This window comes from Grammomys surdaster, unplaced genomic scaffold (genome assembly GCF_004785775.1).
Source record: "Grammomys surdaster isolate TR1022 unplaced genomic scaffold, NIH_TR_1.0 242, whole genome shotgun sequence".
Lineage (NCBI taxonomy): Eukaryota > Metazoa > Chordata > Mammalia > Rodentia > Muridae > Grammomys > Grammomys surdaster.
In genome coordinates, this window is record NW_021604687.1 from 1,363,452 (window position 1) to 1,376,039 (window position 12,588).

At 35.7% G+C, this 12,588-nt stretch overlaps 1 protein-coding gene across 1 annotated transcript; it reads left to right on the forward strand.

Moving 5' to 3' along the window:
- Nucleotides 1–2,553: 2,553 nt before the first annotated feature.
- LOC114626969 (olfactory receptor 5V1-like) lies at nt 2,554–3,501 on the forward strand. The gene has a single exon (XM_028774609.1). It carries the CDS (start codon nt 2,554–2,556, stop codon nt 3,499–3,501), a length of 948 nt encoding a protein of 315 aa, XP_028630442.1.
- The last annotated feature ends 9,087 nt before the right edge of the window (nt 3,502–12,588 follow it).

Below are 12,588 nucleotides of genomic sequence, written 5' to 3' on the forward strand. Positions count from 1 at the left end.
GTACATCGAGTATTCATAAAATTCACTTGGAGAGATTGAATTTAATAAAGCTTCCCTAATCGCTAGTTAGGAAACTGTTGATCTTTCCATAAGATTCTAGAACTTGATTCTGAGAAGTACATTATTGATAAAAATATTTACTTTTAATTGGAACACAAATTGTTCATAAGTTATGCCAATACTAGAACAAAAAGATTAATAATTATGTGCAGTCTTTATGTGTGAACACATGCCATGTTCTGTGTATCAAGAATCACTAGTTTCACAGAATACATTCAAACAATAATGTACAAAATTAAAAAAATGTGTTATTAGGTTTTATTGCGTATATATTGATTATGTAATCTGAAGATTAGGATAGGTTTTTTTTAATCAGAATGTTCTCAAATGTATTTCTTATAATTCTTTTTTTTTAAAGAGCCAATTATGAGTGAAGAAACAGTGAGTTATTGTACAAGTAAACATTTGTCGCTTGAAGATGTTGCTATTGCAATAAAAGTGCCTTATTTTATTTGCACATTTTTTTTTATTTGAAAGATTAGTAAATGGGATAAAATTTAACAGCTCCATAGGGTTGTGAAAATTAGAGACCTAATAATTGATATGATTTTTTTTTGTTTTGTTGTTATTCATCCAGGAACATCCTTCATTAACTTTATGATGACAAACATGTATTTGTGATGATTGTAATAATTTTCTTTGTTATATTTCAAGATATGAAAAGACTAGCAATAGAAGTTTATTTACTCCACAGCTATGGTCAAATCTGTTGTTGCTTGAGGAATGAAACGTAGCACATAACAGTGCTTTCTCCTTTTCTTTTATTTTGAAACAGTGTTTTGCTTTGCAGTTCAGGGTGGCCTCAAATTTATAATTCTCTGGCCTTAGCGTCCTAAATGTAGAGATTTATTATATGGAGAAAAGATAAAAAACTTTTACATTTTGGGGATAAATATATTATTTATATTATATCTCTTTGCATTTTAACTTACTTAAGAAAGTATTCATTGCTTCACCAGGAAATAAATAGGAGTCAGATTATAGAATGTAAATTTGCATTTATTTTCTAACTAGTTTGTGCTACAAATTGTCTAATGTGTGATAGTATAAAAATTTGTTTACAAAACCACCGAACAGAATTTTAATTTCTACAACTTTGATTAACTTCTGAACAATTTAATTGACATCATTATTATGCATATGTTAATGAAAATGCTACTGCTCATATCTTAAAGATATGGTGTTAAAGTTATAGGAGCATTTCTATATTTATTTCTTCCAAGTAAAATTTATACTGAAGAAGTCATAGGTCATTCACACATTCAGATTCCCTTGTTGATATGATTTCCTATAATTTTTATAATTTTTAGCATTAAAGTCTTATCTACCATTGAATATATATATATATATATATATATATATATGTATATAAAATATGATTACATAGTAGAATATATGAAGTAATCAGTTATGTAATACTACCTCAATTTAGATTGAAGAAGTGTCTAGTGTCATACACATTAAAATTAAGGCATAACAGAATGAAACAAATGTTTAAGGTGATGTGAAAAACAGATCAGTTTTTAATGAATTGTGAAGTTAAAAAATACTTAAGGACTCTCTATGATTAATAAAGTCATGCATTTTCAAGATCTGTTTAGTTACTCAGTGAATTTCCTCCAGAGATGGAATGGGGGATTTTGTATATTCAGAAACAGTATAAATACACAGAAGTTTTAGAATGTCTAAAAAATAAGTCCACATAATAGACACCAAGGCAATTCAAAGAATCGTAAGGACATACTTTACCAACATGTAATCCATCAAATTGGAAAATCTAAAAGAAAGGAATAACTTTCTTGATAGGCACCACCTACTAAAGTTAAAGCAATATTAGGTATACAATTTAAATAGACTTATAACCCCTAGTAAATTAGGAGTATTCATGAAAAGTCCCCTAAGAATAACAACAATGAAAAATCACAGGGTCAGAATGTTTTAGCACCAAATTCTACCAGACACTTAAAGAAGAGTTATTGCCAAAATCCCTGAAATTATTCCACAAACTAGAAACGGGGGGAACAATGTCAAATTCATGCTATGAGGCCACTCAAACCACAAGACGATTCAACAAAGAGAATTACAGACCAATGTCTCTTAACAACATAGACACAAATAATAATAATATACTTGAAAATAGAATCCATAACACATAAAAAGGTCATGATCCACTGTGATGCGATAATTTTTTTTTTTTTTTTTGGTTTTTCGAGACAGGGTTTCTCTGTATATCTCTGGCTGTCCTGGAACTCTCTCTGTAGACCAGGCTGGCTTCGAACTCAGAAATCTGCTTGCCTCTGCCTCCCAAGTGCTGGGATTAAAGGTGTGCGCCACAACTGCCCAGAAGATAATAATTAAGATAGATGTAACACATACCACCTTTAACCACATTCTGCTATATTCCCAGTTTCTCAGAACAGGATCGCTGCTTTACAATTCTAATCTTCATTCTGTGCTCTCATTTCCGTTAGAAACATCCTGTGGATAGAGGAGATGGACATCTACAATCTTACCACAGTGACTCAGTTCATCCTTATAGGGCTCTCTGACCTCCCTGAAGTGCGTTATCCACTCTTTGTGGCCTTTCTCATCATCTATCAGATCACTTTACTGGGAAACGGAGTCATCCTGTTGGCCATTGTGACTGAGAGAAAGCTTCAAATGCCCATGTATTACCTGCTGGCAAATCTGTCCTTGCTGGATATACTCTGCCCATCAGCTACTGTCCCCAAGATGTTCAAGAATCTCTTGACTGAGGATCACAGCATTTCCTTTGTTGGGTGTGCTTTGCAGCTCTATTTCCTGGTGGCCCTAGTTGGAACCGAAGTTTTCTTGCTGGCTGTGATGGCTTATGATCGCTATGTGGCCATATGCTTCCCTCTGCGTTACTCTCTCATCATGACCAAGGTTCGCTGTGTGCAGCTGTTGTCTTGGACTTGGGCAGCTGGGTTTCTGAACTCCTTTGTCCACACAATGTCTACCTTTAGTCTGTCTTTCTGCAGGTCTAATAGAGTTAACCAGTACTACTGTGATATTCCACCTGTGGTGGCCCTGTCATGCTCATCCACCTATGTGGCAGAAATGCTTGTTTTGGTGGTAGGAGGTATCTTCGGGGTTGGTGCTTTTCTGATCACCTTGATCTCCTACATATACATCGTGTCAACCATCCTAAAGATTCGGTCAGCAGAAGGGAAGCGCAAAGCTTTCTCTACATGTGCTTCCCATCTTCTTGTAGTCTTCTTGTTCTATGGCACAACTATATTTACCTATATTCGCCCAACCTCCAGTCAACACTCTCCTGGTAGAGACAGACTCATCTCTATGTTGTATGGGGTTATTACTCCCATGTTAAACCCCATTATCTACAGCCTGAGAAACACAGAAGTCAAAGGGGCACTCAGAAAAGTTTTACATCTTAGGATAAGTTCACAGAGACCATGATGTAAGACTTATCAAGCTAAGATGTATTTCTTGTGTATTCGAGATAGATGGATCTTGTTTCTTGATCCACGCAGTTGGCTTGTGTCTTTTGTTTAGTGAACTGAGGTCATTTGTGTTTAAAGCAATCATTGAAATGTGTGTGTTGATTTTTTGTAGTCATCCTGTTGTTGATTTTTTGTTATTGTGTTATCAACTGTACTTTTGTGTTTTAATCATTATCTTTCCACAGTCTCTTGGCTGTGCTCGTTTGAATCTTTAGCTTGTAATATCCTTTCCCACGTTTTCATTAGGTTTGGTTTGTTGATTGTTTATAATATAGAACATTTTCCTTTCTTCTTTAGTTATGACATAGTTTTTCTGGTTATATTATTCTAGTTGGCCATCATAGCCTTTAAAGACTTGGAAATGCATTGTTCCATACTTTTCTGACTTTCAAAATTTTCATTTAGAAATCAGCAGCAATTTTGATAGATTTTCCTTTATTATTTGATTTTTTCTCTTGAAAATTTCAATGCAATTTCTTTGTTTTGTATACTTTGTGTTCTAACTATCATATACTATGAGGATTTTCTTTTCTGCTACTATTGATTAAATGTTCTGTGTGCTTCTTTTATTGGTTTTGATGTGTCTTTACTTGATTTGGAGACTTTTCTATGAGCTTGTCGAAGATCTGTCCTATGCTTTAGACTTGGGATTATTCTCCCTCTTTAATGCATACAATCTGAAAGTTAAGTTTTTCTTTTTTCTTTTTTTTTTTGGTGTTCTACATTTTCTGGGTGTTCGTCTAATTTTATTTGCTTTATTTTAAAACAATTTTCATAGTATGTACAGGATCTAGACATTTGTGATTGCTCTTTTAAATTCTGTCTTCTGGTGTTTATTTAAATAATCTTCCTTGGCAAACATTTCTATACTTTTGAAGGGAAGATAGTGGCCTATGTTTTCATATTGGTATTTTGTGATGAAGTCTTGGTATACAAACTTCTTCTATTAGTTCTAAGTCTGATATAGACAGAGCAGATTGGGGTAGAAGAGAAGATACATGGGCAAGCTGGACCTACAGGTTGGAAATAACTTGGGGTAATGAATTCATGTGGACACACTATACTTGACCTCTGATTGGGATATATTTCCCACAGTATGAAAGTATATATGCCTATGTAGATAGGTTGAATGTTGTGTTACAGGATATTTCTGTTAGGAAAAAGTAAGGCATGCCTTTCTAGAAGGCTTGAGATTATTTGTGATACAGGCAGTGGATGGCAAATTTGATTGAGGAACTAGATGTGGGACCCAGATGAAATCTCATAGGTTGGGAAGTTGCCTTGGATAGAGTTTCAGGAAGACTCACCAGGTGTTTTATTGATTAATGTATTGTAGCTCACAATGGGAAGTGCCACCACTGAGTTAGTTGTCCTAGCTTGTACAAGGAATCAAGACAAGAAAGCCATGAAGAACAAGCCAATGAATAGCATTTCTCTATGGTTTCTGCTTCACTTCCTAACTCTAGGTTCCTGACTTGAGTTCCTGTTCTGGGTTTTCTTGATGATGGACTGTAAAGTGTAAGATGAAATCAATGCCATTTCTTCCCAAATTTCTTGTAGTAAGTGTTTTTTTTTTTTGCTTTTGTTTGTTTGTTTGTTTTTCACAGCTATGGGCTTTTGACTAGGATGCAATAATAAACATGAAAGTCTTTTCTGGGGACCAGATGTCAAATCTAACTAAAAATAGTTAGTGACTCAATAATTTTGCCAATATTGCATCACCAAACACATCTTGCCTGGAAGTACGTATTGCAGTATGCTAGATCCAAAGTTGGGTAAGACCACTGATGTTTTATTTTATATTAATTATCCTGAAAGCACCATTTACCATTATGAAATGTAGCCAGTAGGGATGAAATTTGGTGATTAATTTGAGAGTGATGTTTTTGTCATTTCTCCAAAGCTCATGTTATCTTCAAGGACTAAGAATTTGTTAATAATTCTTATGTGAACTTACTAGTTAGCAAATTTCAAAGTGAAAGAATGCATATATATGTATATATATATATGAATGTATGTAACAACAAGTAATGAAAAAAAAAGAGGCCATGAATTTGAATTCCCATTTATGGAGTTAAATAGGAAGTTTGGCAGAAAGAGAAGGAGAAAATGATATAACTAGATAAGCCACCTGTAATCTAATCCCAAGAGGTCAATAATTCCATATCTATCATCTATCTATCTATCTATCTATCTATCTATCTATCTATCTATCTATCATCTATCTATCCATCTATAATCAACTATAATATTCTCTCTATATAATTGTGAACAAAAATTATATATTTGTTATGTACATTTATGTATACTTATATAAGAAACAATAACTAAAACAAACATGAATCTAAGAGTACTATGGATAAAAGTATAGTTGGGGGATAGAAATGGTACAAATACAATATTCATGTATGAAACTCTCAAAATTATTTTAACTAGAAAATGTTCAGCTTATTGGAAAAATTAAATACTAAACATACTCAGTTGACAATTTTTCAGAAAACTAATATTAGACAATGTATACTCCTAAAAATAATTTTTCTGTTATATTTTTTTGGTTACTTAGAGTGAGCCCAGGCTAGACCTAGGCCCCTTGCACATATGGAACAGATGAGTAGCTTGGTCTTCATGCGGATCCCCCAAACAATGGGAGCGGGGGCTGTCTCTGAGCCTGTTGCCTGCCTGCCTGCCTGTGGATCCCAGACCCCTAAGTGGAAAGCTTTGTCAGGCCTCAGTGGGAGAGGATGTGCCTAGTCTTGTAGCAACCTGAAGTGTTGGGTGGGAGTGAAGGGTGGTTGACACTCAGAGGGTGGCTGAAGGGGAATGGGGAATGGGGGAGGGCTCTGAATGACAAAGTACTGAAAGGAGAGAAAGTGCTGACATTGAGTTGTAAATGTAACAAATAAGTTTAATAAAAAACATTATTATTGATTCTTTGTGAATTTTACATTCATGTACCCCAATCATACTCATCTCGCCTCCTTCTACCTCCATCTGTCTGTCTGTCTGTCTGTCCATCCATTCATCCATCTATCTATCTATCTATCTATCTATCTATCTATCTATCTATCATCTATATCTATAACTATGTATCTACCCTTTGCCCTTGCAATCTTTCCCTCAAACAAAACAAAACAAAACAAAACAAAACAATACAAAACAAAACAAGAGAAGAAAAAGAAAAAGGAAAAAAAAACAAGATTAAAAAAAAATCTCCCCATGGAAGCTGCAATGTATTATGGCGTCTTCCACAGCATACGCTTTGTCTAAATATTTTTACTTGCAAATGCTCATTGCAATGAATTACTGGTCTAATTTGAGGTCCCTGGCTTCTACTATACCATCAATTCTGGATTCTCACTGAGATTCCTCTTAGATATCCTGTTGTTGCCCTGTGTCATTAAGATTCTGCAGCTTTGGTTTTTCAGGATCAGCTAATTTAGATGTTCCCACAGTTCATGGATGGGGTAGATGTTTGGCTGAGACAACTCAAAGCCCTGGATCTGGGCCTGGGTGGTAGCTTATTTGGCTAGCCTGACAGCTGGACAAACTGTCTCAAATCAATGCCAGTGCAGGGACAGTGAGGGATGGGGCCAGCTCTCCTGAGTGCCACAGATGGTGAGAGGCAGGGCCATATTTTCTGCCACAATGTCACCAAGGCTAGATTTCTTACACTACCAAGGTGAGAGGCTGGGGCCAATGAGGTGCAAGGCCATCTCTGCACAGCTCTTGGATGTTAACATGACCCTAGGTGGCAGCCTAGATCATGGACATCCATTTGAACTTTGGTGGTAAGATGGACCATGGACATCATCACAGACCTATGCTACTGCAGAGCCACAGGTCCAGCATAGCTCTCAGAGGCAGCATGGGCCAGGACATCAATAGCTTCAAGTAGAAGCACAGTTTACTCACATCAGGCTGTTCTTCACCACCCTCTATCTTCAGTTCCAGCTGTCTTCATAATGCACAATGTTTCACTTCTCTTTCTCTCCCATATCTCCATGACATACTTGCACATGGCAGTGGCATCTTACCTGTGCAGTGTGGTGGTGAATGAGACTCTCATGCAGTCATTTTTTTGAAGAAAAAAGGAATATCTTGGTAAATGAACCTTTAGACATAGCAATAGAACACAGTTTTCAATATGACATAATTTACTTGAAATCTGTATTTTGATAAATTGCTAATTTAATATTATGTAGCTGAGAGGTGAATTGTGATTAAAGAAAGATGATAGAACTGAAGATAAGTGAGAAATAGTTTATCACTTCTTGTGGCAAAAATATAAATTAAGGGCATATCTGTCACAGTTCAAAGCCTGCACTCTGATTTAATAAATCTTACTTGAAATTCCAATTCAATGTGTTCATGATATTAGCATTCTGAGCTTATATCTAGAGTAAAAATATATTGCACTTCTAAACTACAATTTAATTGATTCTAAAAAACTTAATTCTTGTGCACATTCCAGCCATTTGTGAGAGAATATTTAGGTTTCCAAGAAGACAAGCGGTAAGTAATATGATGGCTGTATGGATGATCTCTTGTGTACTATGTGGAAGCATCACCTGTCAATAAAATTTGATGGCCAATAACTGAAGCAGGATTAAAAGATGAGACATCCAGCGGAGAGAGAGAGGAACTTTGGGAAATAGTGAGGTAAGGGACATTCCTATCTAGACTTGGAGGAAGTTGGATGTATGAAGCTGAGGAGAGGTAGCTAGCCATGTGGCAGACATAGAATAGTATAAATAGGTTATACTAATTTATATCTATATACCTATATCCATATCTATCTATCTATCTATCTATCTATCTATCTATCTATCTATCTATCTATCTATCATGAGCTAGTCAGGGAAGAAGCCTAGTTTATGGCTTTGGAATTTGTTAATAAAATATATCATTTGAGTTGTTATTTGGGTACTGGGGTGATCTCTCTCTCTCTCTCTCCTCCCTCCCTCCCTCCCTCCCTCCCTCCCTCCCTCCCTCCCTCCCTCTCTCTTTCTTTCTTTCTTTCTTCCTTCTTTTCATCCCAAATGATTCCCCCTCTTGGTCCTCTCTTGCAGAGTGCCTTCCACATCCCCTTTTCTTTTTGCCTCTGTCTATTCCCACCCTGGTGCAATAAGTCACTGCAGAATTAGGTGCATCCTCTCTCAATGAGGCCAGAAATAGGAACCCTTTTCTAAATATATGCTTGGGAGCCTCGGACCAGCCCATGTACAATCTTTGGTTGGTGGTTCTGTCAATGGGTGCTCCTAGGGGTCTAGGTTAGTAGATAATTTTGGTCTTCTTATGGGGTTGGCATCTCCCTGAGGGCCTTCATTTCTTCCCCTAACTCTTCCATAGGGGTCTTGGACCTCCATCCAAAGTTTGTCTCTCTGTGTATCTGCATCTCCAGTCAGCTGCTGGATAGCACTTTTCATAGGGCTGCTATGCTATGCTCCTGACTGCAAACACAGCATAGCATCATTAATAGTGTGAGGGAGATTGGTCTCCAAATGTGCCAGTCACTAGTCAGCCATTCCTTCAGTCTCTGCTCCATCTTTGTCTATGTCTTTTAGATAGGACCAATTTTGGGTCAAAAGTTTTGTTGGTGGGTTGGTGTACCCGTCCCTCCACTGGAGGTCCAGTCTGGCTACTGGTGTTGGTCTGTTCAGGTTCCATATCCCCACTGCTGGGTATTTTGGCTAAAGGTCACTTGCATTGATTCTTGGAAGCATCCCTCATTCTGGGTTTCTGGAACGTCCTAGAGAATTGCCCTACCTCCATCCTGGCAGCTGCATATTCCCATTCATTCTCCTGGCTTGGGGACTCCTGTCTCTCCTCATCCCTGCTCCTGCTCCCATATTTCCCTTGCCCTCCCATATCCAAGCCAGGTCCCTCTCTTCCTTCCTCTTCCTCCCATTAATCCCAGTTCTAAGTGGGATTCAAGCATCTCTACTTGGGTTTTCCCTCTTGTTCAACTTCTTTGGATCTGTGTGGTGTATCATGGGTACTCTGAAAATTTTGCTAATATATACTTATCAGTGCTTACATACCACTCATATTCTTTTTGGTCTAGATTACCTCACTCAAGATGATATTTCCTATTACCATACATTTGACTGCAACATTTGTGATGTTATTTTTTTTAAATATTTGAATATTATTCCATTGTGTAAATAAACATTTTCTGTATCCGTTATTCAGTTGAGGGGCATCTGGGTTGCTTCCAGTTTCTGGCTATTATGGATGAAGCTGCTATGAATATAATGGGACCCATATCTTCTGGGTATGGTGGAGTTTCTTTTGGGTATATGCCCAGGAGCAATATAGCTGGGTTTTTAGGAAGAACTGTTGCCAATTTTCTGAGAAACTGTCAGGTTGATTTCCCAAGTGGTTTTACAAGTTTGTAAAACCCTCAGCAATGGAGGAGTGTTGCCCTTTCTTCACATCTTCCACCAAGATATTCTGTCAGTTGAGAGTTTGATCTTAGCCATTCTGACTGATGGAAGGTAGAATCTCAGTATTCTTTCAATTTGCATTTCCCTGATGACTAAGGATGTTGAAGACTTCTTTATGTGCTTCTTGGCCATTCAAGATTCCTCTGTTGAGAGTTCTCTGTTTAGTTCTCTACCCCATTTTTAATTCGGTTATTTGTTTTTTTTTAAGTTTAACTTCTTGAATTCTTTATGTGTTTTGGATATGATCCCTCTGTCAGATGAAGGGTTAGTGAAAATGTTTTCTTGTAGATGCTTGTATTCTCATGCTACTTATATTACCCAAAAATCTGTTCGCAGTGTCCTGCACATAAGACTGAGGGAACCCTGCTCCCAGTTGGTTTTGATTGGTGAATAAAGTTGCCTGTGTCCAAAGGCTGGGAAGGGAGACAGAGGTAGAACTTCTAGGATTCCCATGCAAGGGGCCAAGGAAGGAGGAGAAAGAGGGAGATCTGCCATGATGGGAGCAAAGGAGAGACACCATGTCTGAGAGGTGCAAGACAGGGAGACAGTCTACCTGTAAAAGCCAGGGAAAAGTGGCCCCAGGAGGGCTGCCCAATGGCATCCAGGTAAAAGGTAAAATACAGATTTTAGCATGTAATAACTTGGAAATATTGGAGGTTAGGAAGTGGCCCAGCCATTGAGCTGTTTTAGGTGTATCAAAATAAAAGGCAGTGTGTGTCTCTCTTTCAGGAATATAAAGCATTGGGACAGGTAGGAAGAACTTGCCACTGCTACCAGGATCAATTGAGTAGCATTAATTGGGTCTTGCAACATTTTCCCAATTAGGAGGCTTATATTTTTTCCATATCCATGTTTTTCTGTTCTTTGAAGTTCCTTTGATTTTGGAGATATATGGCCTTTAAATCCATGTTTTCCACTGGGCTGAAGTTTACTTTGTGTACTTTTCAGTTAGTATTTTAAAATTAAATTCTCATGAATTATCATTTTAAAAATAAGAGAAATAATAATATTAATATTAATAATAATAACAACAATAATAATGACTTTAAAAACACCATCTTATATGAAGGTATATGGTTACTCACTTAGGATACGGATCATTAAATAAAAATCACAAAATAATGCATGAGATACCTAGGAATTATTGGTCATAGACTCCCAGCAAAACTCCAAATAAGCACAGAATATTGGGATTGGTTACACATCATAACTGACTATATTATATTTAATGAATATACTTATAATTTTCCTATTTTATCTGAAAATTTACAGAAAATTGAAACATTGCAACATTTATCAATATTGAATATTTATAGATTCACTAACTTCAAGAACAAATTTATTATCTCTTATGTATCTACTTATATGATATATCTTATCTATTTATACCTACCATTTTTAAAAGCATTTTTTAGATTTTATTTTTATGTGTATTAATGTTTTTCTTGCATGTGTGCATATATATCATATATGTGCCTGGTGCCCATGGAGAACAGAAGAAGACATCAAATTTCCTGAAAGTAGAGTTACAGATGGTTATGAACCATCATCACCAGTTTTGGGAACTAATTTCAGGTCCTGTGCAAGAGCTAAATGACTGTCCAGTGTTTATTTATCTACCATCTATCTGTCAGTTAGTCATTTATCTATATAAGTTCATTGTGCCATCAGGAATCAAGTTACAAGATATGTGTTTCTAGCTGTTTAATGGTCATGTCAATGACATAGCATTCACAAGATGTGTTGTCTAATAATGCATAAAAATTGTAAAGTTTAATTCAACAATGAAAATATTATTTTTAGAAATGTAATAATTCAATTATATTTTGAATAATTCATTGGTATACATTTATTCATTGATGTTGTTTCACCATATTTTATTTTACCTTATTCTACGAAGCATATCACTTTTTTAAAGCATTGGGTCATGAATTATCATTTAATTTAATTTACCTCAAAATAGTTCAATTGAGTTTAAAAGCAACTAAAATAATAATTTGAGAAAGTTTATAAACTTATTCCTTATATCTATCATTGACTGAATACCAGAGTTTGAACACATTTGCTAGGCAAGTATAAGAAATTAAAATGTCTTTTTGTGCTATAGAATTACTTTAATGCTTATATTAAATTAATTATCTATGTGATCCCATTATCAGGTTGATACCAATGTGCATAGTCTCTCTAAAGTTCTTGTTATGATTCCCTAAGGAGAAGCAGGAATAATATAAATTTTATACTCACCCCTGATGTGAATCTTGCATTCAAGTGGTGATATGGTTTATCTACTGATGTAATTTGTTGGCCAGGTCATTCTTTCTAATTTGTTGATTTTTTTAAAAAACTGGTAATGTGAGGCACTTTAAAAGCAAAATTTACCTATATATTTTAGTAATGTTCAAATAAATCAAATGCAGTTTTGATTATGCTAAGATTTAAGATTTATCTTTTATTTTTGCTTAACTAACAACTGATTTTTTTATGTTGCAGAAACTTGAATGTTTTTTTGAAAAGCAAAGCTTCATATATTTGATATTCACCATACTGAACATGGTAAGAGAAAATGAGAGTAAAAAATGTGAATTTTAGGTAATTTC